At 40.3% G+C, this 26,988-nt stretch overlaps 2 protein-coding genes across 8 annotated transcripts in view; one reads left to right on the forward strand and one right to left on the reverse strand.

Moving 5' to 3' along the window:
- Nucleotides 1–3,610, reverse strand: part of WASF1 (WASP family member 1) — a 77,684-nt gene extending 74,074 nt beyond the window's left edge. The window contains exon 1 of one of the 6 annotated variants that reach the window (XM_081943307.1): nt 3,485–3,610. The gene's annotated coding sequence lies outside the window, so the exon portion shown is untranslated. Of the gene's footprint in view, nt 1–2,406; nt 2,548–2,930; nt 3,429–3,484 lie in introns of those variants that run through there. The other 5 variants (XM_081943310.1, XM_081943306.1, XM_081943305.1 and 2 more) reach the window with 5 other exon arrangements.
- A 21-nt stretch (nt 3,611–3,631) lies between these two features.
- CDC40 (cell division cycle 40) overlaps nt 3,632–26,988 on the forward strand; it is a 44,529-nt gene continuing 21,172 nt past the window's right edge. The window contains exons 1-4 of one of the 2 annotated variants that reach the window (XM_081943303.1): nt 3,632–3,779; nt 5,284–5,617; nt 15,162–15,248; nt 19,729–19,858. In XM_081943303.1, the coding sequence (XP_081799429.1) occupies nt 5,417–5,617; nt 15,162–15,248; nt 19,729–19,858 (418 nt within the window). In that variant the 5' untranslated portion in view covers nt 3,632–3,779; nt 5,284–5,416. The remainder of the gene's footprint in view (nt 3,780–5,283; nt 5,618–15,161; nt 15,249–19,728; nt 19,859–26,988) is intronic. The other variant, XM_081943304.1, reaches the window with a different exon arrangement.

The following is a 26,988-nucleotide window of genomic DNA, read 5'->3' on the forward strand; positions in this document are numbered from 1 at the left end:
AAAAGGATGTCCACAAATTAAATTCAAATCTGCGTTCTTCCAAGATCCCCCCCCCAATTTTTTTCAGAGTACTCAGTAGTTTCTACATAGTGCCTCATCCTAATATCAACCAGAACCATTTCTCCTAGCTTCCAAGATCAACCAAGTTCTACTAGATGCCGCCACCTGCTGAGAACAAATCATAAGGCAATGCCCATTCCACACAAAGAAAGTGTGTCTTGTAATTATAAAAATTCTGCCCTTACTTTATAAGAAAGGGAGCATGAGTATCACCTATTTTGATAATAACAAAGCAGGCAATGATATTTCACATCTGAAAAACCTTGCCAAGAAAACTGCAAGGACTTGTCCAGGCAGTTTCCAAGAATTGATCATGGCTGAATAGAAGAAAAATAAAACATTTGTATATCGATACCTTATTGATTAAATAAAAATGAGTCACATAAAATCCACTAAACACATCACTTACAACAAAAAACAAGGAAATATGCTGACAAACACAATTTATATACTATTATATATTCTTTATTTTTTTAGAACAGTTGACTTATTGGAACCTCTGAAATATTTAAGATTAACATATTTCAAATTATTAGCATCTTTTAAAATTCCAAAAATTTCTTTTTCTGAAAAAATACTTGCGTATGAATGGGAACAAGAATAGCTTTTATATCTGGTTAATGGAGAACGTGCTTATTGAAATTTCTTGTTCCTATTAGACATGAATACGCCAGGGTTAACCTATTTCAGTTTCAGAGAAATATTGCACTATCACCGAAAAGATACACACATACTGATAATAAAAGTAACAATTTATTCAAGAAACTCTTTCTAGTCACTGTTATTGCATACTGAGTTCATACAAACCACATAGACAAAATATCTCAATCCTGCTGCAAGTTCATTAAAGCAATAACAATTAAGACTAAACAGCTTCATGAAAATGAAAACAATAAAGCTAAGCTGTCTATGAACTGTACACCATTTATACTACTGTGTTTAAAAACTTGTGTTATGATATTGCCATATAAATTATTATATACTAAGATACAATATTTCAGCAAATTAACGGTGTCCAAGATCAGATTATCATATTGTTTTTATTGTGAAAGGTATTACCTTTGATTTTGAGTTAAGCTTTTACTTTTCCATTTACTTTTAGAATGGAATTGAAAAACAACCCAACCAAAATGACAGACATGTTTTAAAAGTATTTTCTTTTTCTCTATAGCATGCAACAAGTAACATGTCTTCCAAGTAAAATTTCAAAAATTAGAATATGCTTTACCAGAAGTATTGTAATTCAAATAAACAATTCAAGATCTAATATTCAAAGATCATTGAGTCAAAACAAAAGTATATGTACACTACCTCAGATTCTACAACCCCAAGCATAAATCCAAGGTTCTATAAACCCAAGCATAACTATATATTCAAATATATATTATGTGATATGTGAATACATATAAAATATTTTATTTTATTACATTGTTATCAGTTTTTTCCTTTTTTTTTAAAAAAAGGAATGTCAATATAAAAAGCAATCTTAACATTATTTAAAAGCACTCAAAACCAATGTAAAATCTTCACACCTAGTGTCTATAAAATTATGTCAAATAGCATAAAGTACAATCTGGAAGAGCTGTAGTAAGTTGAAAGCAGTTAAGTCTGTTATGACACAATTATTTCAGCCACAAGTAAGATTCCAGGGGAGAAGGTTTGGATCTTACAATTTCTGTATAATAAACGTACAGGGCTGGATAACTCATTCACTGCCACGTGACTACCCCCTCTAAAGACACTTTTCAGGCTTTAAATTAGCTTAATACAAAAAGCGTTATGAAATTTCATAGCCTATTGAAATCATTTATGCTTAAAGGTAAATGGCCAGTTGTGTCCCTTCTTACCTCTATGTTTGAGACAAGAGCTCTATAACCCTGAACCTGTTCCACACACTGCTTTACATAGCCTTATACAAAACAAGGATATATAAAGTCCTCCATATCTTTATTGCATTCAGTGGCATTCTGGCCCATACCCAGCACATCACACACTCACATTCAACAAATGTCCCTTTATATTTCCACTAATGCGTTAAGTGGAAAACACATACAGGTACGCTGATTCTGCTCCAATTACCCTGAAACAAATATTCCGACCTCGTTTCGTATCATTTAAAGTGCATTCATCGGATTGATGTTTTCCCACGCCGTTCTGAAGTCCGCCTCGATCAAAGGGGACCGGGAAAGAAAAGGCTCCTTATGCTTTTCAAACCACCCACCCACCCCATCCATCCGATGTGGGAAAGAAGGGAGAGTTTAAGTTCGCACCGAGCCATCTGAGTATGCTATCAGAAACGAATCCCGGATTAACGGGGTCGATCAGCCACGAAATAAGACTACATACCCAGCTTTAATTAAAGATTGCCGCGTATTGGCGGAAGACTCAAGCAAAGAAGGAGCGAGCAACACCCCCCCCAGCCCAAAGACGTATTTCAGGTACATCTGAGGAGGAGACCCTTCACCGCAGCCTCACCTTCTTTTTTTTTCATCTGGGGGGGAGGGGGGCAGCGGAGAAAAATCGCCAACCGGAAGCGCCCGCGTGCCCCAATCTGAGGCCGCAGGACTGAGGGGGAGAAGGGGGGGTGCAGCTACTAACACTGACCTCCCCCTTCCCTCGCCTTCCCGTTCTCTTTAACCCAGCACGGGAGATGGTTGGCTGGCTGGCTGGCTGGCTGGCTGGCCAGCAGCAGGCAAGGTGGGAGGCGTGACCCCTCTCCTCGTGGAATGACCGAGTGGGAATATCTCACCTCGGCGAGCGGGGAAGCGGCGGGGAAGTGGAAGAAGAAGGGGGCGGCGGCGGCGGGAGGGAGGGAGGGAGAAGAGGGAGCACTGCAGAGAATATAGGACCGCAGCAGGCAGCAAACTCACCGCGTCTTCTTGCTGAGGGAATCCCGGCTCCTTGACCACGTCTCGGCGTTAACCACCAGCACCGCCGTTCTCCCACCTCCACCCTTTTTTTTTACATCTTCCCCCACCCGCCTCCCCCCACCCCCACACGTCGGTTCCTTTCCCTTTCTCAGGGGGGGGGAGCTCGCGCCCACCGGGTCCGTTGGGCTTGGAAGTTCGTTCGCGCGCGCCGCGATGGAGCCCCCACCCTTGGCGGACGATTGTCTGCGAAAGTCCTGGGGGTGGGGGTAGGGTGCGCTGAGACGGAGGTGAAGGAGGATTGGAGGGGGCAAAAGAAGGGAAGGAGTAAGCGCGGACCTTCCTCAGCACAAAGCTTCACAATAGACACGGCGCGAGAGTGCGGCGCGCGCGCGCGCGTGTGTATGTGTGTGTGTCGGCGCGAGTGTGCCGAAGGCGGGGCCTTCTTGGCCGGCTCCCGCACTCTCTCCCGGAATGGAGGGGTGGCGCGACCACTGAAGGGGAGAGGCCGCCGAAGGTGTTGTTTGCGCAGCCACCTGACCCGTCAAGCTCCTCACCGCGCGGCTCTTCGGCCTCGGTAGGAAAGGAGGGGGACGTTTGGAGTTTCTTTTCTGATGCCAATCACGCGCGCACCCCCGCACCCCCGGTCGGGTGGTACAGGCTAGCTTTATTCTCTTGAAGGGTTTGAGAGCGAGGGAAAGCGGCGGCGGCAGGGTTTTATTGCGGCTTTCCCTAAACCGGCTTCTCGCAGCCAATTAGAAGAAAGAAGAGGAGGAGCTGGCGTTAGATCCAAAGGCAGTCGGACCGAGAAGAAGGAGAACGGCGGTCCGGGAGAACTACCTTAAAATACAGGTCGGCGCAGGCTAAGCGTTCGTGAGGCTTACCTATTTCTTGGGAGCCTTGCTCCATTTTCCCGTTGGAGCAAATGTTTGGTTAGAAAAGGAAAGCATTGAAACGCTGTAGTTTGAATGCTGCAGTCATTCTGCCATTATACAATTGTGCTAGGAATATTCAATACAGTATCCAATTGCCGGACAAACCGCGCTGAACTCGGTAGGATTTGCATCTCAGTAATTGGCAAGATTGTACTGTGAAACTTCACAGGACTCCACTAATTGCGGAAGGAAGTCTGCAGGATTACCCTAGCCTCGATTCACTTTCTAATATAGTCGGACAACGTGGATTGCTGAGCATTCTGACACCGCTTTTAATAATTTAGTAGTATTGAATTTCTAGTAAGGCTACAAATAATATCAACACTTGCCTATGCTTATTGAAATAAATGATATCGGACCGAAAACCAACTGCATTTATAAGTACTCTGATACTTACATGTCCCACTGATTTTTTAAAATTTATGATTTGCGAAGCATGTATAAGATAACAGATATAAGTATAAACATTATTATGTATACATGGAATGGATATGAATAAATGGGGACATTAGGACAGGGACGGTAGGCACTTTGGTGCGCTTATGCACGCCCCTTACAGACCTCTTAGGAATTATCCTGTAATTAATAATTATATATTTCATTATAATTCTGGAACCAACTGAGCCTAACAATGCTTAAGATTTATGCTCGGAATTTTTACATGTCCGTTTATTTTTAACCAAAATATGAAGCTTTTGGAACTCATTCGTGCCTTCTGAATGATCACAAGAATGAACCAATGAATTCCTGCAGTCATTGGGTGCCATTCTTTCTACCACATTTCATACTGCACCCTAATGCAGTTACGTTAGGTCTGTTGCCAAAACGGAACCGACATTATCAGTAGGTAACTTGCAATTAACATTGCAAGAATTATTTGGTGGAGTTTAGACACATGGGAATTGAAGGCGGGAGGACATTGACGCCTATTTACATTGCTGCATTTCAGAACTGGAAACACTTAATAAAAAGACGTACTTTGTTTGCAAGTGGGGAATATCGATACGTTCTTGCCCTCTTATTTTGGAATAAAAGAGAAGGGGTCCATTATTACGTTGGGATAAAAAGAAGATCGAGATTTGGTTAGTTCTAAGGATGTCACAAATCATATTTTTTTCTTCGTCCAATGTATTAGTAACTATGGTGCTTAGTCTCTCTTATTACGTGTATCTGGAGTAATCCCGAGGAGATTAATGCAAGATAATGTGCATTAAAATTACGGCTCCCCATCGATAACTATTTTAGAAGCAAGTCTCAGATTGCGCTACACTCCTCCCTCCGCAACAATCGAAGGTATGCTGGGATTTGTGTACTAGTTGAAAGTCCTAATGACCTGAACCTTAAAAAGCGTGACGCTTCACGACTCCCGTCACAATTGTAGTTGGACAGAAGGCTAAAAATATATTTTTTTGCGTCCCTAGATATGTTCAGTTCAGCCCAAACTGAGGAGAGTCCGGAGAGAAAGAGAATTGTTTTACGCAGCTGCCAGGACCCTTCAGGTTTTTTCCGCGCCCCGCCCCCCTGCCCGAGGAGGGCCACTTCCGTTCGGGTAAGATGTCGGCCGCCATCGCTGCCCTCGCGTCATACGGGGGCTCGGATTCCGAGTCCGACTCGGGTTCGGATGCTGAAGGAAGGCCCGTCCTTTCCGCTCAGGTCGCCGGGGCTGACGCTGTGCTTCACTTGGCGACTCCGCCGCCCTCTGCGCAACTGGTGCTGCTGCCGGTAGTGGACTCGGCCCCAGCCGTGTCGGTCAAGGTAAGAGCTGGCCGGCGACGGCCGAAATCCCCACCTAAAAGGTCGGAGCCGTTCGGCTACGAGCCCCGCCGACTCCAGTAGGAAAGGCCAGCCTTTTCCTGACTTCAATGGGAGACTTGGCATTCCCAGCGCCTACCGATTTTCTTTGGTTGTGGGCGGGGCGGGGACGACGATGACGACGACGCTGTGGGTGTTTTCGTGTGCAAGCTTCCTCCAGAAAGCGTGAGTGTGTTATAGAGAGTCCGTAGGGAAAGTTTATTCATCACTTTTTTGACCACTTTGCTGGTCGTGGGAAAGGGGTGGCGCCCAGCCATGCACGCTCAGAAATATGTGGATGTTTAAAAACATTATACAGGTAGTCCTCGACTTACACAGTCCTCTTGATGACAGTTTGGAGTTGCAACAGCACTGATAAAAAGTGACTTATGACCATTTTTCACTCTTACAACTCTTGCAGCATCCCCACGATCACGTGATTTACATTTGGATGCTTGACAACTGACTCGCATTTATGACCGTTGCAGCTTTCCGGGATCATGTGATAACCTTCCGCAACCTCCTGACAAGTAAAACCAATGGGGAAACCAGATTCACTTAACACTCGTATTACTAATTTAACAACTGCAGGGATTCACTTAACAAATGTGGCAAGAAAAGTCATAAAATAGGGCAAAACTCACTTAACAAATTTATCATTTGGCAACATAAAATTTTGGGTTCAATTGTCTTCCTAACTTAAGAACTACCTGTAATTTTAGCTTCAGCAATCACTGGGAAGGGGGGGAGGGTAAATTTAACTTTACAGACCAGCTCTGATCTTCACAATCTGTTTCTTTCATGTCTTTGTGTCTGAGGCATAGCATTGCAAATGAAATCAAAGAGTTCTTTTGAGTTATGGAACAAGAGCTGTTTCTTCTTCTGTATTCTCCAAAGCCACATCTTCTCTCTTATCATGTGATGTTATTTTGTTTATAACTAGGACTGAAGGCTATTGGAAAAACTTACCTGTATAGAGTAACAATAACTTACTTTGTAAAGATCAGTTGTGAAGACATTGACAAAAGACCGTGCATGCTAAGTATTAAACAGATCAGTAATTCTTTTTGTCAGTTGTATTACTGGCATGAAGCTTTCCACATAAATCTATATACCAGTAAAACGCTTGTGTCTGTTTGATTTTTTTTGTAACATTCAGTTGGGCAAAATGAAGCATAATAGAGTAACAGTTTTTGAACCAATGTACATCAAACAGGGCTAACTTAAAGAATGCATCCAAATTCCACAACCCATGGCTCCTGTGAGATTGGAATTTGCAAAGCTGTGGCTGCTTCATTGCTCCCCTGTTATTGTACTCAGCTTTAGTCCTCTGATCATCAATTCTAACCCTCCCTGACAGTTTCCTATAAGGTAAATCTATAGGGAAATTGGAAAGAAGTTAGAAGTCACTCCCACTCCCACTGCTTCTTTGCCTAACCTTGGCCATTCTGTTTCTCAGCTTAAGTAAGGAAATATCTCTGAAATGATCCAACATGTCACAGGTTGTCTGCTGTTCATGAATTTAAGATTATTATCTTATGTCCTCATATTTATCCATGCATTTTCTGTTTACCTGCTTTGCTTTGGGAGATGGGTAGAACTGTTTTTATGCCGCAGGTGTACGTTAATTGAAATATCAATAGCCCTGACTCATGGTTTTTACTTAAATAATTTATTGGGGGCTTTTTCTTAGTTCAGCATGTTTAAATGTTTAATTTACATTCTTAATATGTAAATATCAGTGAATATCCTATTTGCAATTGAATTTCCAGGTCTTTATCAGAATATTCGTGGACCAATTTCAGAATTTTCTTTTTTCATAAATATGGAAGTGTGACTACGACTCATCTTACTTAGAAAGATTTAGTTCTTGGGGAAGTTAAAATATACCAGTTAGTATCTGATACTAATACGTATTAGTTGGCAACTGTTGGCATTAGTTTGCATCATTAATAACGATGTACTATATGCTAAACAGCGAAGGTAAATTACTGAAATCTACTGTAGGACATCGTTATTTACGTAGTAATGTTGCTTGAAAACCCATTTATAAAGGTTATAAATAGCCATGAATGGTTCTTGCTGTCCAGTGTTGATTCTGTTTAGGGTGTCCTATAAATAATGAAAAAACAAACAAACATGGCTTCACTAATAGATTTTTTAAACGTTTCTAGTAGTTCAGATGTGCTATTAGAAATTAACATATGGCTTGTATTAGTACTGTAACTTGCTCTTTTTTTAATTTGGTGTGTGTCTTGAGTCATCTTAAGATAAACTAAACTAAAGGTTGATGTATGTATGAATCCAGTGGTGTTTTTAAATTATGATGTATGGTTTAGTCTGCTATGTAAGGCAGCCAACTGTAGCTAATTCAGTAGTTCATTCAAATAAAATAAAATATTGTTTAATATGGAAGCTTATTGGAAGATAGTACAGCAACCAGTACAGTTGTTCCTATAAAACAAATGCATATTTCACATTTTTATTAGCTGCAACTTTTGAGCTGCCTTCTAGGTTAGTTCCATATAAAATAGATTTTAGTAATTGAAATTATGTTCTGCTGATTTTCCATTTAATGTAGTTAGGTTGTATAGCTGCTCACTGACTCTGAAAAAAAGTCTTTATAATTGAATGGATTCAACTAAATGTCATCACATTCTAGAAACTAATGCTCTATAATGTTAGTGTAATTATTTAAAAAATGGAAGCTGAAAATAAGTTGATGTCAGTCAGCAATCTAAAACATAGCTCAAAATCATCCATGAAATACTTTCAGAAAAGAAAGAGAAATGACTTTGAAATGGACTTCATAATCTTCAGATTTTAATATTATAAAACTGGAGAGACATCTCAAAGAGTCCTAACAATATTTTTGAGCTAGAAGAGTTCTACAAAAAAGAACAATCTAAAACCAAGAATAGAAAGATTCTTAGCTATCTATGGGAAATGTCTGCAAGTTATTTCTACAAAAGGAAAGGTTACAGAGTACTAATTGAAAAGATATTCAAACTTCTGCATCTGTCATATTCACTGTTTTTTAAATTTGAATCTGTAAATAACTGCACAAAAATAATATACATCCTAATTTTCAAAAGAAAATCTTGCTTTACTATATATCATGTAAAGGTGTCATCTTTTATTCATAATTGTGTGAATGTTTATATATAATGTACATATTCTGTATATATCATCCTTAACATGCTATATTAGTGAGACACGCTCATTATGTTCATTTGCTAATCCCAGATTAGTTGATGTTTTATGGAAAGAAGCTTACTGAATTGCTGATAACTTCTGTCCTTTATAATCCTTTTATTAAAGAATCAAAAGAGGACACTCATTTGAACTCCCAACTTTTTCCTTTAATGCACAGAGAGTAAATTAAAGAATATAATTTTCAATATCATCAATCATCCCCTGCATAAATTGTTTTTACATACAAATGCTTTTCTACTATTGTTGTTTTAAACACCAGACAAGGTTTTTATTGAAAAAAAAAGCATTTGTCAGGACTTTTATGTCATTTTTTAACCAGACATAATTTTGAATGCTTCCTGATTAAAATTTAATTTTAAAGAAATAGTGCACTATGTAATCCTTAAAAAGTAATGTTTTCCTCTGTAGTAACAGAATTCTGCACAAAAATACCTACATCCTAAGTATCCAGAACACTTGTCTTAATGGACAAGTGCTATTTTATAAGCAGATGCAACTAGTACAGTATAGTTATTATAAAATATTGGACAAGTTTCAACTCTGGTTTATTCTGAGTGGAACAAGTCTGGTTAAAACTTGGTTATCTTGGGTTTCTTTCTCTGGTTTATTCCAAGAGTAGGAAAAATGAGTCTAATCCGTAAGTCACATTCAACAAATGAAGGCTGCAGCCATTATGATTTAGCATGACTTACTAACCAATTGCAAGTTTGTTTACTATAGCTTGATGATGGATCTATACAATGTATCATTAAAGCTTTTTTCTGCAGCCTTCTAATATAAGGATAATAAAACAGACATATCTGAACATTATGACTATTTGGAGCAGAATTAATTATCTCTTTGCACATTTGGCACTGTAACCAAGAATTAAAACATTGCATCTGATTATAATTTCCTATTATGTTCATGGTGACAGTAACATCAATTACTGATTAAATTCTTCAGAAACAACATAATTAATTTGCAAGCTGTATTCTAGGGGGTGCTTTAAAATTATTCAAGAGTTTTTATGTGGACATCAGTTCAAAACTTTGTATGTGTTTCTTTCTAAGCCCTTTTTTGAAAATGTTTCAAATTTCAGAACCTGTTTGTCATGCAATATGCTGTTGCTTCATAATACTGCACGTGGAAGTAGTCATGCATTTCTGTGGATTATGAGGAGGAAGGTCCTGGTGGGGATAAAAATGGAAATGCAGCTTGAAGACTGTGTCTAAGGGCATCTTTAGCTTCTGCTTTTATTTCACAGGCATATGACAAGATGCTGGTTTTTCCAAGGTAGTTCAGGATAAAATTAAAGGAGTTGGCTACCTACAAAAGTCAAAATCCTATTTGAGTGAGTTAAGGTCTTGTGCCAATTTAATCTCACATCCTAGCTATATTATGTTCCCCAAACCAGGGAGTGCCAATCAGTGTTATGCAAGTGGATTGCACTAATACAATAGGACTTCACTTTGCTTTCTTATCTTTAGCTTTTTGCAATACTACAGAGATCTGGAGATATACAGAGGTGGAGGATAAATATTATATTGTTATTGACCGTCCCACCAGCAATAAGTACTTGCTCCAATAGCTGCTTTAGGCTGACAATTTGTAAAGACATTTAATAAAGAAGATGATAGTTGTTGAGGTTAGGTTTTCCATCTAATTGCAGAAGGTAGCATTTCTTTTCAATGGCAGCCCCTTGGCCATAATGCATTTTTGGTTCAGAGGGTGTAGGAAGTTATCACTCAAGGGAAGTAAGCTAAAGAATTTCCATTCATTAATGGAAACATTTATGATGCACTTTGGCATCCAATGGTTTAAAACCACAAGATTGTGTAATGTTGATCCTCAAGAAATACATGCAGTAGCTAAATAAGCTGCCTCAGGTGGTTAATAATAATAATAATAATATATTTATTTCTTAGCCGCACCCTCTCCCGAAGGACTCGGGGCGGCGTACAATGAAACATATGAAATAAATATGTGGACAAAACAAACATATAACAGAGACATATACTGAGACACACACAAGGAGGAGGTCGGCTGATAAATAAAAACAATTAAAATATAGTATTTAAAAACCCCTAGAAATTAAATATAATTAAAATACCCAGTTAAAAACCCGTCAGGGTTTTTAAATTCCAGTTGTGGAATTTATTTTCTCTGATGTGTTTTTAGGGAAAATATTTTCATTAAACATTGATGTAAACAGATTGTTTTGTCTATAATGTTAATAATTTGAGCCAAATTACAGAATTATTCTGGTACAAGAAACAGGCATGTAGATAAATTATTTTTTATTGTATCATTATCTTGAAAGTAAATACTTAGTTTGGGGGTGGGGAGAGAAGGGTAAAAGTAGGCTGCTCAGATAGATCATTTTGGCCACCCTGCACTCTACTGTCCCCAACTGACTGACATATGACCTTTCTGTCGTCTTCCTTTCATTGCTGACAACACACATCCAACTGAGGCAACTGCTGACCTTTTCCAAGGCCTCCCTATGCTAAATGAAGGCCTTGCAAGGGTCTCACACAGCATCATGGATGCCTAACAAAAGTCTAGACGTAATCAGGTAGGACCTCATCACAGCAGGAGAAAGAAGACAACAAAGGTCGACGGGGAGGTAACAGCAGCCAAAAGGACAAAGATGAGGGGAGATAAGAGAATGGGAGAAGGTGAAGTGAAGGTGAGCATGGCAGGACTAAGGAAACATGAGATGCTCCTCAAAAAACAGCACAATCCTTGCTTAATAACTGCAATGTGGGCTACCAAAACTGCTGTTTCTAAATTGTGTGGTCAAGTGATGTTTCATCTAATGACTGCTTCACTTAGTGGTGAAAATTCTAGTCCCAGTTAGGGTTGTTAAGTGAGGATCACCTGTACCTCCGCTTTTACTCTTTTGATACTCATTCTTCACAATAGAGCCCCATACTACCTTACTGCTTTTTTGCTAGCATTTCCACCTCTTAATGTTTTTCTATCCATTTTCCCATCTTTTCACAAATTTTTCAGTGTGTGTCTTTTCCAATCATACACTCAATTTTCTTGTCCATTATGAAGCCAAGTAGGGGAGATAGAATGTTTATGAAAAATAATTCTCTAGGTAGATATTCCCCTTCTGGGAAAGGTAGATAACTTATAGCTTTCTTTTGTTAATTGTATATCGAATTGAATCTGAGAGATTATTTTTATCCTTGCTCTGCTTCCTAAATTCATTTATGTTGAATGGAATGAATTGTTTCATAATATTATATTCTGTATCTAGTTTTATTGATATACAAATGGACTTCATTGTAGAATAACCTGGTGAGCTGAATAACCTTTATAAAATTATTTATGAACTAATGAGTTCATAAAGCCATTCCATTCTGATATACTAAATTATCACTGGTTCAGTTATTTTCAAAATAGTAAATCTAGATGCAGAAAACACTTAGTAAACAGTTTCTGAGATTTTGCTGCTTGTCCAAAGTAAAAAAAGATGTAGAATTTGACATTTATTTACTAGGGCCATATCTGAACAATATCAACTTTCTATATTCCTGTTTTTTAAAACCCCACAGGTTATGAACTTGTAGCATGGGAGGCATGCTATTAAGACCAGGCATGCTATTAAGATCCACTCTGTGGATTTCTTAGTGATGGGTGTTAATGCTTGGTTTCCTTATAGTTGTATAAACTGAAATAATATAATGTATAATGTTATTTATCTATTTTATATGCCACCTTTATTATTTTTTATAAACTACTCAAGACATCAGACATAGTCCTTCCTCCTTCTATTTTCCCTACAACAATAACTCTATGAGATCAATTGGGTAGACAGAGAGTGATGGACCCAAGGCATTCATGGCATTCAAAGTGGGTTTAGAACGCAGACGTCCCAGTTTCTAACCTGGTGCCTTAACTACTAACTAGACAGTGTTGATACAATAAATGTTATTTGTGACTATAACTAAATCCATTTATTGCTTTATGTTACATTTTGATTATAGATGTGTTATTTTATTTTTGTCTTGTGAGCTGAGCTTGAGGTGTTTAAATTGGAAAAAAATAAACTGTTAGACCTTGGTTAGTAAACTTTGAATGCAGCTGAGAAGTTTTGTCCATACTCTGTAAGCTTCTGTGCATACATAAAATCTGATTCATAACTAAATGGCAATTTTGCTTTAAAATACATATTTTATTAAATTCCATTAATCAATTTATTATTTATTTATTTATTTATTAGCGCTTATAGACCGCCCCCTCTCCCAAAAGGGACTCGGGGCGGTGTACAGTCCGTAGCAAAAATACAACAAGTTAAAATTATTAAATAAATAGATATGTGAGGAGGATAAAAGATATGCCAAACTGTACAGCTGAATAAATAAATCAGGATATACAAAATCAGGAATTTGCCATAAAACATAAGTTGATTGCATAATTCTGCTTTCCTTGGTACTGAATCTCTGGTTTAGCGTTAGATAAATGCAGCCCTGATTTGAACTGGCCTTTTTTGTAACTAAGGTTAAATTTTCATCACAAGAATAGGAGCTGTTTGTCAAGGATTCTGTTAGTTTTTGAAGAAATTAAATGATGTTTAAGACAAAGAGTAAATGTTTTTGATAATAAGGTCCAAGTCTTTTTTTTTTAAGATAAGGCAAAACATACATGAATTTATTAACTTGTCACCTAAAATAAAAACAAAAAACAGTAAAATATGAATGTTGAAACGATCTCTATTCAGGTACCAATGTCTAGGCTATTAATGATTGAGACCCAGCATCGTTTATCTGAAAAAAGTCCAGGTCAAATGGACCAGTATATGCTTTCGGCTTACAACCAGTCACGATGTGATCTACAATTTTGATATGGGACCTCATGGCCGCCCTGAGGGGCGGATTCTATATCCCATTTATACAGTAAATCCCATCAGACACCATGTGAAGTATAAATCCTGTTCAGAGGCAGCCATTGCTGGTGAGGTAGTTCAAAACTTTGCATCTTTTGCATGGGATCATCTGTATGTCTTTCTGTGTCTGGGCGTTCAGTAACCCATTTGGCTTTCCACTGGAAATAGATGTTAAAGTTGTTTTTAAGTGGATGTGTAAGTGCCAGTGGGGCCTTCTTAGATTTGTGCCTCCCAACTGATAAATAGGGAAGGTTGGTGTGTACTAGTAGGAGTAAGTTGTTCATAATTTTTCTGTATTTTCTCACTATTGCATCTTCTCTTCATAAAGTTGGCAATGCTATGTGGCTTTAACTAATATTTCTTTGATACTGATATTTGCTTTAATTCTAAAACGTTGAAGTTCCCTGCTTGGGCCTTCTGTATTGGTTTAATTGGTTTATATAGGGGACAGCCTCCTGTAGGACTTAAGAGAATTATGTTTGCCAACCACACTGTGGAATTGCTGGTTCTGTGAGCTTGGTTGTTTGGTTGAAGATGTTTCGTTATTCAACTAGATTATATATTCAATATTAGAAAGGAATGATTTTTGCTTTCTGTTTTTATACAGTAGTTTGCCCTGTCCCTGTTGGTGGGAGCATTGTTTTCTCCTTGGTAATTCTTTGATCAGGAAGTTTACTGCTTGATTATTTGTTTGGTGTTAATCTGGGTATTAATCTCTCCTTATCTGGGTATTAATTGCTGGTGAGGAGATGTTCTAGTTTATCTGATTATTTTTAGCTTTTTTATTGTCTCTTTTGAATAGATGTCTGTAGAGATTATCAGTCATCCAGGTCATGGTTGTCCCAAAGGTGCTTTTTCAAGAGGCAACTGGACTTTCTGGTTCTTCTTTTAAGATGTTTCGTTTCCCATCCAATAAGCTTCAGATGAGAAGCGAAATGTCTTCTTTTGAATGGAGTTAAATATTATTTCACTACGTACCTGTTGATGGGGCCCTAAGGTTCCAGGAATTTTGGATTAAATTTGCTCTCAGATGCTCACAGTTTCCCAATTAAAACTATGGTTAAGTTAGTTATAGTTAAGTATGATAAAGTTATGGTATGGTTCAGTTAAGTATGGTAAGTTCAGAGAGCAGCACTAAAGACTCCACAATTCAATCTTGAGCAAATATATTCTATTGGCAGGTAGACTATGATGAATACCCTGTTATCCTAACCTAGGAAAGTCCTACTGGGAAAAAAGGGTTTTTCAGATGCCAGTTTTATAGGAAGTTTATATAAAAGTTGCTCTGATGATGTCATATCCCAAAGTAACGTAAGATCTTAGGGAACTTGAAATAGAATTTTCTAATCAAGCTAATACAGAAGATTTACTGTTTGGGAAGTATGTCCATTACAACTATGTTTAATTTTCCAGGAAGATGTGGAAACAGGAGTTCATCTTGATCCAACCACCAAGGAAGTTCAATATAACCCAAAATATGACACCATGTTTGCACCAGAGGTAAGTAAATTAGCTTTTTAATCTGAATTGCTTTCAATTTATCACAAAATCATAGATGTAAAGGTTAGAAGATGGTCTGGAGATCATCTAGTCCCTTGATGACGAACCTATGGCATGCGTGCCACAAGTGGCACGCGGAGCCATTTCCTAGGGCACGCGAGGCATTGCCCTGTCAGCTCCACTGCACATGCCCGCGCTGGCCAGCTGATTTTCGCAAAGGATCGCTGAGAGGAGGAAAAACCTCTCTTCTCAAAAGATCGCTGAGAGGAGGAAAGGGAGGATTCCCCACTCCACTCAGTGCTGTTTTCGATGGGAGGCTTTCCCCCCCTCTTATTTATTATTAAATAATGTATATACAGTTTTGCAACATCATTTATTTATTTAAGTATGATGATATCTTCTTCAACTAGAAGGTAGTTGAAGAAAGTATCTACCATTTTAAAATTGAAAGTGGAAATTAGGGCTTGGTTTTATAACTGTTCCGTACACTAAAAGCTACACCAAAATCAATAATAAAAATAATTACTTTTAATAAAGAGTTTAACTCTGAAACTGGACAAACTTTCTCTTAAAATATTTTTTTCTAACTAAAAATTCAGTTTTCAGATAATTAGAATAGAAAAACATTTCATAAAAGTATATAGGTAGTTGAAAGGTACCTGAGAAATTATCCAGTCCAAATCCCTGCTTGGTGTAAGATTCTTAAGCACTTTGGACAGCAATCCAGCCTCTGTTTGAAAATCTCCAGTGAAAGAGAACATGCCACATATTCAGGCAACCTATTATACTGTTTGACAGCCTTACTATCAGGAAATTTCTCCCAATATCTAGCTTGAATGTACTTCTCTGCAGTTTCAGTCCATTGGTATTGGTACTGCCATTTTGGAGCAACAAGAGAGCAAGTGTATTCCTCCTATGTATAGCAGACTTTTGAATATCTAAAGATTGCTACCATATCTCCCCTGAGACTGTCCTCCTGCAGTTTTTATTTGTTTCTTGTTTTGTACAATACAGTTCCTTAAAACTGGAAATAATAACGCTAAATAATGGAGTTCGTGTATATAAAATACATCTGGTCTGTTTATAATACTCTACTTATTTGACTTTTCACTTGGAAATAGTAGGCAAAATGTGGGGGAAAGAATGATCTTATTCATAGCTTTGTAATCTCATAGCCAGATGTTACTTTTACTTCTTTCTTTTGCATTTATGAAATTACACAGTAAGTGGAGTTTTGGGGACTCTCTTTTTTATCTTTATCTTTTTATCGATTAAACGCTAGTTCTGTACTCTTGAAGAATGCTAATTTTATCAAAAGACGAGAAAGCAGTGTTAATTCTCAAGGAGTTTTGGTATGATCAATTAGGAATTGAATTGAACTGATGCATTGAAGATATGTGTAATAAATGTCCATATTTAATGTATGTTTGTGAGTTTCATAAATGCCATATTTTTGTAATAATAATATTCTGGCAAAAATAAAAAATAATAATATTTACTGACAAAAAGCAGCAGTATTCCTTATATTTTCAATTCCTTTTTTCTTCTTACATCCTAAAAAAAAAAAAAAAACAGGCAATTTTTTAGTTAAATTAAAAGTATGGGAAGAAAATTTGAATACAAATTTCTACTTTGTAAAAGCTCTCAAATACCCAGATTATTATTTTTTTAAATCATACAATTGAATATTCCTCAGAAAAATATCTCCTCCAGGAAAAAGCAGCTACTATAATCCTTGCAGTATAGATAATCCTTGATTTATAGCCCGTGGCTTAGTGATAGTTTGAAGTTATGGTGGACCCCAAAAAGGTACTTATGAACAGGATTCGAAATGCTGACACCTGGGGTAAGGGTGCAGTCGCATGATTGCATTTTATGGCCATTTGCAGTGTTCTGCAGTCAAATGAATGTGATTTGTGACCTTTTTTTGCCAGAAACCATTGCTTACTTATGGACAATGGGTTTGCTTAACAACCACTGAATTTACTTAATGACTGCCACATGAAAGATAATAAAATTGGACATAGCCATAGGATGATTCACTTAATCACCAGCACAACCTTAATTCTGGTCACCTTATGGCTGTAAGTCAAGACTGTCTGTTTACTATTTCATTTGTCTCAATGTAAACAGCTATCAGTGGTCAAAATATGTCAAAACTCAAAATGTCATTTTTTGTACACTTAATGCATTTTTTTGTGATATTGGTGATCTGTATTCCCAAGAGTAAACGGTGTGAAAAATGTATACTAATTGTAAAATGTACACAAATCTGCTATGATTTTTGCTGGTTAAGAATATCTGTTACTTGATTAGTTTGATTTTAGATTTAAATATGTGGGAAGAGGGGAATGATTCAAGATGCAAAACATGCCTGATGTCTCCAGAGGATGAGGAAATAATACATGAAATGAATCTCATTAAGTATTGCAGTTTTGACTTTCTTGTCAAATGACTTAAGATTCATGTAGTGTGCATCTCTGCAGGTAGAATAACAGCCTTATATAACAGCTATAGTTAATTTATGAGGAACATATACCTTTCATCTGATCAGTGCTTTTGCACTCTATTATTGCCGGCTTTTCTCCCCGAATTCCTCCCTCAAAACAGTGCACAGCTTTAGTACAATGGAATATATTATAACCAGATTCTTATCTGCAGACATATATGCCTGCCTCTGGTGGATAAAGGGCTTTCCAGAACTGATGCACACAATAGGGGTAGGGTAGCATGAAGAAGACTGCTATTGCATAAACAGGAAGTAACACTGAATATAGTATCTTAGCTCTGACATGAAGATAATTTGCAATCTAAACATGACAATGCAATCAATTACATATTGAAATCTGATAGGATTGGATTCAGACTGGTGAAAAGTGGAAATCTTAATTGCTCTCACTCACAGATGAAGGGAATGTGGTGACTTTTGCAGATTCTGCTTCTCTCTTGCAGTGATCTATCACCAACAGGGTTGGAGGCATTGTAAAAATGTGTTATGTCTCAGCATGGTAGACAGGGGGAAAAAATCAGTTGAAGCTTTCAGGAGAATTTTTAACTTCGCTAATGTGAAAAAAAATAATGGTACAGTACAGAAGGCAGCACAGCCATCTTGATTCAGACCATCCTATTGAGGCAAAAATAGGAAACCCATCGAGAATAAAACTCTGAGATAGCCCATAGAGAACATACAACAAATTCCTCCCTGGCTCTATAGCAATTATATTCAGCTATAAAGTACTCCAATTTGTAGATGTTGAAACATAGTTAGAGAATGTGGGATGTACTAGGAATAATCTTTAACAACTCTAATGCTACAGAGTGGTTAAAAATAAATTGTAGGGGGAATTTCTGGTCTTACATGTTTTCAATCCTTGTAACGGATTTGAGCGAATTGAATACTTTGCATCTATCTGCAGTTTAATTTTCTTGATGCTACTATTTTGGATAAAATTCTCAAAATGTGGGGGAAATCTTATTATTGAACTATGGCTTTTAATATAATTTTGTCATCTACAATTTGCATATTGTACTGTAAGAATTCTGGAAGTGAGATTATTGACTCCATTTCCACTTTCATAGTTGATTATTTAGCAGTCATCATTACTGCATAAAATATACCAATCACATGAATATAAATACCCTATTTTTCAGAGTATAAGACGCTCTTAGTTTTGGGGAAGGAAAACAAGAAAAAAAGATTCTGCCTCTGCCTACCAGCATCCCATTGGTATTCATCTTGCTAGCGTCCTTGGAGCAAACAGCGAACAACCTGGTCAGCTTCAGCATGTTATCGCAGCCTAATTCAGCATGAGCAGCTGATTGGCGGTTGGATCAGTCGGAATACCACCAATCAGCTGTTTCAGGCTGCGGTGATCACCACAGCCTATCGCCGTCTCCACATGTCACGTTTTTAGCCTCCACGTGTTGTGTTTTTGGCCTCCTCATGCCCCATTTTAGACCTGTTCCAGGCTGCGGGGATCGTCACAGCACATCACCGCCGATCACTGCCTCCATGCGCCTCATTTTTGGCCGGTTCCAGGCAGCAGCGGCGATCCTCACCGCCTGGAACTGGCTGAAAATGCAACGCACGGAGGCCAAAAACAGGTTGTGCGGAGGAGAAATTATTTGAGTTCAGTAATGCCTGGAAACTGCTCACCCATTGTCTACAAAACTAATTTCAGATTGTGCTGGTATGTTACATTTCAATTGTTCAATCTGAGGTTCAAATGCCCACTTGTGAAGGTTTGGTAATGCGCTTAGGCAATCATTCTTTCTTCTGACCTAACTATATTGAATTGTTGTGAGGATAGCTGTATGTTGTACATACATGATAGCTGTATCATCTATGCTGCGCTGAGTTTTTTGAGTGAAAGATAAGACACTAATGTAATAAATATTTCAACATGGATATCTTTGTAAATAAAATACCATATAGGGAGCAAATCTTACTAAACATTTTATTGTACTATTTTTAATGCAGTTTGGGCCAGTCAATCCATTTAGGACTCAACAGATGGCCGCTCCCAGGAACATGCTTTCTGGATATACGGAACCAGCACATATTAATGATTTCATGTTTGAACAACAGAGAAGAACATTTGCAACTTATGGTAATATATGTGTATGTTTCTTTATTCTTGAACCGATTAAAAATTGTTATGCTTATTAATGCCATGCTCTAATATACCTCCAAACTTCTCAGAACCGCCAAAGCTTTCAAAATAAATTCTGTCTGTATGCCATTGGACTTTCTGGCAAGTATGGTAGTAAGTGACTGAAGACTTTGCTTTTAATTGGAAAATGTTCAAAAAACATCTAGGTTTGAATTGTTTAGTTAATTGAATTTCCTATTCACCTTTCTATTAAAGTTTTTATTATATTAATATCAGTTGTACAATTCCTGAAAGAGTAAAGTAGATGATCGATATTTAAATATATACAGCTCTGAAACATATCTGTAATAATCTTCATTGTGTATAAAATATTATGATGAAATGAACATTATATCTGGTTGGATATAATTGTTCATTTTTTGTACCACTTATTGAACAAACAATTGTATTACAGTGCATCGTTTCCATCCAACTTTCAGCATAACTTGAAAGTAACCAGGATCATAGTTAGTACCATATTAGGGATGTATATAGTTAGTACATCCCTATCTTAATAATGACTTCAATAATGAACCTCCTATCAATCAGTCCGAAACCTCTGATTCGGGGGGGGGGGGGGAATGGAGTGCTCTTGTTCTATCATCGTCTGTCAACAGAAATCTTACTAACTGCATTTCCTCAACAAGTATCAGCTTCCTGTCTTTGAAATAGCAAATACAAGCAATTTTATTTGCTATCCCAATATCTTCTTGCAGTGGCTTAGAATAATTTCTGTCTGAATACATAATTGTCATATTAAAATAACAATAAAACATAATAATTTATACCACCTGCATTTAAGCTTTTGTTTAAACATACTATTGAAAATCCAGTCTTTCAGAAGACTAATTTCCTCAGTTCAACAGGGAATTCAATACAGATCAGGTATAGAGAAAGTTTGACTCCCGTGCAAAGTTTGACTCCCCTGCAAATCGGATGTTTCCATAATGATATATATAAGAGTCCCCGCTCTGAAAAGTCGTTGTCCTTATTTGGAGGGGCAGGGGGGGGGCAATATTTATAGCCATTCCATGAGACTAATGTCTCTGTCTGATCATTTTTATGGAATAGTTAATAAATACAACTTTTTAAAAGTGCCATAAGGAATGAAAAATTCTATACCACAAATGAAAAGAATCCCTCTTTATTTTGGAAAATATCTTGTAGAATTCATGGCCCGCCTTCTAGGTTCAGGGTCAATTCATAGCATTGCCTGGAGGTAGGGAGAAAGGCCCATTCTCTGAAACCTATGAGATCAATTGAGAAAATATATTGGAACCTCAAATATTTTTGGAAAATAAAGATGCCTAATTCATTTTGGAGAATTTCCTTTTCCTCCTTCGGGTTAGTTTTACTATTCTGTATAATAAAGTAAATAAATCAACACAAGTTGATTATCTGTGAAGCTTGAAATATTTTAGCATTCCTTTTAATGTGATGCTTGTAAATGAAAGAGAAAGAACAGCAGGTTGTGTAGAATGTGTGTATTCTATCTGTATATTTTTAAATGTTTCTCATATATTTACATACTACTTACATTAACATTTATATTTTCTGGAGGTAAACAGTTGAATATTACTCTGGAAACAAACTAAGCAATAGTCTAGCAATTTGTTTTCACAAGTTTTCAGCAGTAGCAAAGAATGTCTCCATGTACACTGACAATAAAAGAATTTGCCAAATGCTAGGAGTTAGAGAAGGCATCTCCTCTGTCTCCAAGAATCCAAGCTTCTCTACACAGGAATGTGCTCCTACCTAAATGTTGCAAGAATTGGACAAAGGCATCATTGTTCAGTTACATCAAGCTAATAAAATAAACTAGAATGTTGGCCGCAAAAAACAGCAGGAACTAATATATTTGATTCACCCAAATCCTAGGCTGTCTTCCCCGTCTATCTTTGTGGAGCACTATTGATTGTAAAATAAATGTTGTAGATTGTAGACAGAGAAGGAAAAGAGATCTGAGCTTCAGTCTCCCCCTGTTTTTTGCACTTTGCTATTTGAGAGTAAGTTGATTTATCTCGGAGAGCATCAGAGCATGCTTTGACAATTACGTATTCAGACAGAAATTATTCTGAGCCACTGAAAGAAGATACAGGGTAGCAAATAAAATAGCTTGTATTTGCTATTCCAAAGATAGGAAGGTGATATTTGTTGAGGAAATTCAGTTCGTAAGATTTCGGCTGACAGTCGATGATAGAGCAAGAGCAGGCCATTTCATTTTTTCCAGAACCAGAGGTTTCAGTTTTGGCTTGATTTGATAGGAGGTTCATTACTGAAGTCACTAATAAGGTAAGGATGTCAGAAGAAGAAGCAAGGCTGCATTTTATCCCATTGTTAGTTGTGGGTGAATTAAGGAGGATATAAGAATGAGAAACATCTAAGAAGCAAACCATTCTAATTTCTATCCTTAAAATCTTGAAATCAACTTACCAACATGCCCAGATTTCACTGGAGACCATTTGAGGAGATGCAAATTGAAGTAGTTATCAATCATCTTTTTTTCAATTATCCCACATGCATGTATCTCATGATTAGTAAGTCAATTAATGTAGAATGGATATAATGACAGTTAAATGGATAGTTAGCTTGAAAATCATTCAAAGAGTGCTCATCCAACTGTATAAGGGGTATGAAGTGGAATGCCAAAAGATTCAGTCTTGATTTCATGTTCACCGTGATTCATACTCTGAAGCAATACCTAATCACTGAAAATGGTATTTCTGTTTAAATGTGTGCTGACAGGAGGGGGAAGGTACATCAATCTGGCAGCATGATCCCTTTTGATTAATGTTACAATTCACACACTGCAGTGTAAATAGATGAGTGTGATTGGAATCCTGCCATAATTTTTTTTTGTTATTTGTAAGCATTTTTAAGACAAACAGGTATTTTGTTCAATCATGCAATACCAGTAATATTGATTCCATTTTTTTCTTTCAATCATTCAATCACCATGGAAATATCCTTATTTTTTGAACATTTGAAGTGCAAAAGATATCACAGAATCCTAGGGACCTATCTGTCATCTATCATCTTAAATAAAAAGTTTTCCAGTAGTGTGGAGGGAGGGGTCACGGCAGGGTTATCGCAGCCTGATTGGTCCATTTGACTGAGAGAAAGCTTCTTAACCTTCGGCTTCTCCCGTTGGTTCCCAGTTTCCTCTCAGTCAAGGTCCAAGACTCAGGTTTGGTTCCTAGTTAGAGAGTTTTTATAGTATTTTAGTATTGGATTTGGTAAAAAAATTGAACATTCTAAATTTAAAGTTTTTTGCTAGTTGGTCTGCCTTGCAGGGCTGTTGTTACTGCCCTCGGAAGGCTGAGAGACAGGGGGGGGGCGTTCCGTGCCTTTCCTCTCCCAGGGGATCGCCCGGACTGATGCCTGGAGTCTCGGGCGTGCTGGGCGATCCTATAACCTCTTTTGCTGCCTAGTTTGCAGCGACACGTTCAAATTGACTGGAGCCGCAGCGCGCTGGGGTTTTTCGGCGCGAAAGCGGCAGATCGGCTTCCTTTCCAGTCGCCTTGATCCCGGGGCCGGTTGCGGCTTGCGGCAGAGGCGCGGGGGCATTTTTTCTTGCCTACGGGGGTTTTTGGGCTCCCCCAGTGAGTGCAGGCTTGGATCGGGGCGGCGAGCTTGCGAGCGGTCGCCCAGAGGCTCGGGAAGCGTCAGCCAAGGTCGGCGGCCATTTTTGGGCGCGCTTTGTCGGAGGACCGCCCACAGAAGCCGGCGGCCATTTTTACCACACGTGGCTGGGCCTGCAGCACGTAGAGGCCGGAGGATCGTGCTGGTGCGAGTAGCAGCATCGCAGGCAGCCCAGAGCAGGCGTCTTCTCACCAGCTAAAGGGCTGTGGCTGCTGAGTTTCCCTGTTTTTCGGCTGTTTACCACCTGGAGCACGTGAGTGGGGCGATGGCGGAGAGATCAGAGTCCCAGCAGGCCGCGCCACCCCAGGCGGGCGAGGATAGGGCGGATCCCACCCCCGCAGTTAGGCCTCGAGCTCCTCGGCCTTGCGCAGAGGAAAGGCCTTCAAGAGCTCTGCAGAGAGATGAGCTCAGGCGATCAAGGGCCATTGAAAAAGTTATTGAAAGGGCCGAGAAAAGGCAGGCTCGGGATCCTGGGCCTAGATCCGGATCCCCACGTGCTTTGGCTTCCTGTCCTTCTCCTCCTGTGGCCAGGGGGTTTAGCCCTTCATCTTCATCTGACTCCTCAGGTAGATCTGATAGGAGTCAGGGGCGGGGGGATCCTCGCTCTCCTTCTCCTTCCCGGGGGACTAGAGGGGCAGATAGGGAGGACCCATTGGAGGGTACCTCTGCAGGCCCGAGTAGGGGCAGTAAACGTAGCAGGGCCCATGTGGCACCAGATTATGATTCAGAGGGCGATGAGGAGGATCTGGAACACCTTCCTGAGAACCTCAAAAGGCTTATTTCTGCGGCCATCTCTAGGGGCATAGCCCAAAGGGACAGACCGTATCATCACAGTAGGCTTACTCCTTTTGGTAGATCTAGGTCTAGGGCTTCTTCCCCCTCCCTCATGAGTGAGGTCTCCTCAAGGGGGGAGGCGAGGAGGGATGATTGGGGGTTTTCGGAGGAGGAGGATGCGGCCCCCGAGCCGCCTCGTTCCTCAAACCTGTTCCTTCAGGCCATGTTCAAGCCTTTACTTAAGAAGGCTAGGAGGACTACCAAGGTGGGCACTGGGGACCCCACAGTCCCCCCGCCCACTGATCCGGACATGGTCATGTTCTCAGCGACAGCCACCAATAAGGAGGAGATCCCTGCTCCTCCCCTGTTTTTGGAGGTAGCTACTAGTCAGTGGGCCCGTCCTTCTAACTTTTCTCCGCCTGGCAGCAACGACCGTCGCGCCTATAACATGGAAAAGTCGTTTGTGCAGGCTATTCAGCTTCCGAGTATAGATCAGCCCATAGCAGCTCTAGTCTCATCCTCCCCAGTGGTCTCGGGGGACGCGGCAGACAAGCTTAAACCAGAGGACAAGAGGGCGGAGCTCACTTTACGTAAAAATTTCAAGGCCTCAGCATGGGCGGTGCGGGCGGCGGCTGCCGCCTCGTACTTCAACCGTACAACGGTTATGTGGCTTCGCCAGCTTCAGGACCGTATCCCGATCCAAGATGAGCGGGTACACCAGGATTTGGCTAAAATAATGGCAGCGTGTCAGTATTCGGCTGATGCGACCCTAGACGCTGTTAGATTTGGGTCAAGTGCTTTGGCCACCTCTGTGGCCTCTCGTAGGCTCCTGTGGCTCAGGAACTGGCAGATGGACTATAAAGCCAAGTGGGATCTAGTAGCTGCCCCCTTTGAGGGTCCAAATTTGTTCGGGGCTTCTTTAGACCCGATTTTGGTGGAAAATAAAGATAAGAAGAAAGTTATGCCCACATCCACCAAGAAGGCGGAGTCCCGTAGTCATCCCTATCGCAGACCCCAGTTCAGGTCTTATGACAGGGATCAGGACCAGCGATACCAACCGTATAGACAGGACAGGTCTTTCAATAGGCAGAGTTTTCAGGACCGTTCTAGATATCAGCCGCAGGCCAAGCGGCCCTTTCGTGGGGGGGGCGGTCGCCCATTCCGCAGAGGGAAATGACTCAAACCCGAGTCATCCCATCGGAGGCTGCCTGGCACTGTATGCGGACGAGTGGGATCGGATCACGTCAGACGGTTGGGTCAGGGCGACCGTTCGCCACGGCCTAAGGTTAGAATTCCTTTCCAAACCCCCAAGTTTTTTCAAAGTTTTTCCCCCGGCTCGGGACCCGAGGCGACGTCGCCTCATGGACCTCGCGGTCGCCCATCTTCTAGAAATCAGGGCAGTGGAGGTCGTTCCGGAGCCAGAGAGGGGGCGGGGCTTCTATTCCCACCTGTTTGTAGTTCCAAAATCCTCGGGGGGTTGGAGGGCGATCCTCAACCTGAAACGCCTGAACCGCTACCTTGTATACAGGCGGTTCAAGATGGCGTCCCTGAAATCCATTCTGCAGGGCATTCGGAAGGGGGATTACATGGCCTCAGTAGATTTGACGGAGGCCTATCTCCACGTCCCCATCCTTCAGTCTCACCGGCGTTATCTCAGGTTCTCTCACCGGGGCAGGCATTACCAGTACCGGGCCCTCCCGTTTGGTCTGGCCTCAGCTCCGCGGACGTTCACCAAAGTCCTGGCAGCACTGGCAGCTTACCTGCGTTCCGTCCCGGTGAGACTTCAGTGTTACTTGGACGACGTCCTTGTTCAGGCAGGGTCCTTATCCAGAGCCAAGTCGGATCTTCGGCTGACGATCCGTTGGCTTCAGGTGTTGGGGTTTTCCGTGAACTTTCCCAAGAGCCATCTGTCCCCATCCAGGCAGATCCTACACCTAGGGACAGTGATAGACTCAGAGTCAGGGAGGGTCCGCCTGTCTCCAGAACGTTTGTCCAGCTTACGCCAGCTGGTCTCTTCCGTACGAAAAAGAAGGTCTGTTTCCATCCTGACCTTGTCTCAGCTCCTGGGGAAGATGGTCTCTTGCATAGGGATAGTGCCCTGGGCCCGGCTCCACCTGCGACCTCTCCAGTGGGCCTTGATCCCAGTCCAGAGAAGGATGATGAGCAATTCCTTGCGGCCAGTCCCTCTACCAGCGGAGGTGAGACTCTCTCTTCGGTGGTGGCTGTCCCCAGCGCTGCAACAGGGGGCTTGCTTTTGGGAGCCCGAGAGAGTCACAGTGACGACGGATGCCAGCCTTTTCGGCTGGGGGGCCGTGATGGACTCCGACATGACCCAGGGGCGTTGGTCTGCCTCGGATCTCCGCCACAACATCAATTGGCTGGAGCTGAAAGCCGCCAGACTTGCCCTCAGGACTTTTCGTCATCACCTGCGGGGGCAACATGTTCTCTTGTTCACGGACAATGTGGCGGCGAAGGCCCATGTCAATCGCCAAGGGGGCACCCGCTCCCGCGCTCTCTGGCGGGAGGCACAGTTGTTGGGACTATGGGCGGAGAGGCATTTGGCCTCGATCGTAGCGGAGCACATCTCGGGAGTGTCGAATCTCCAGGCGGATTGGCTCAGCCGCACGACTCTGGACGAGGGCGAGTGGCAACTGGGCACGGAGCTGTTCCGG

The sequence above is a fragment of the Natrix helvetica genome, assembly GCF_964273705.1.
Source record: "Natrix helvetica genome assembly, chromosome: 2".
Taxonomy (NCBI): Eukaryota; Metazoa; Chordata; class Lepidosauria; order Squamata; family Natricidae; genus Natrix; species Natrix helvetica.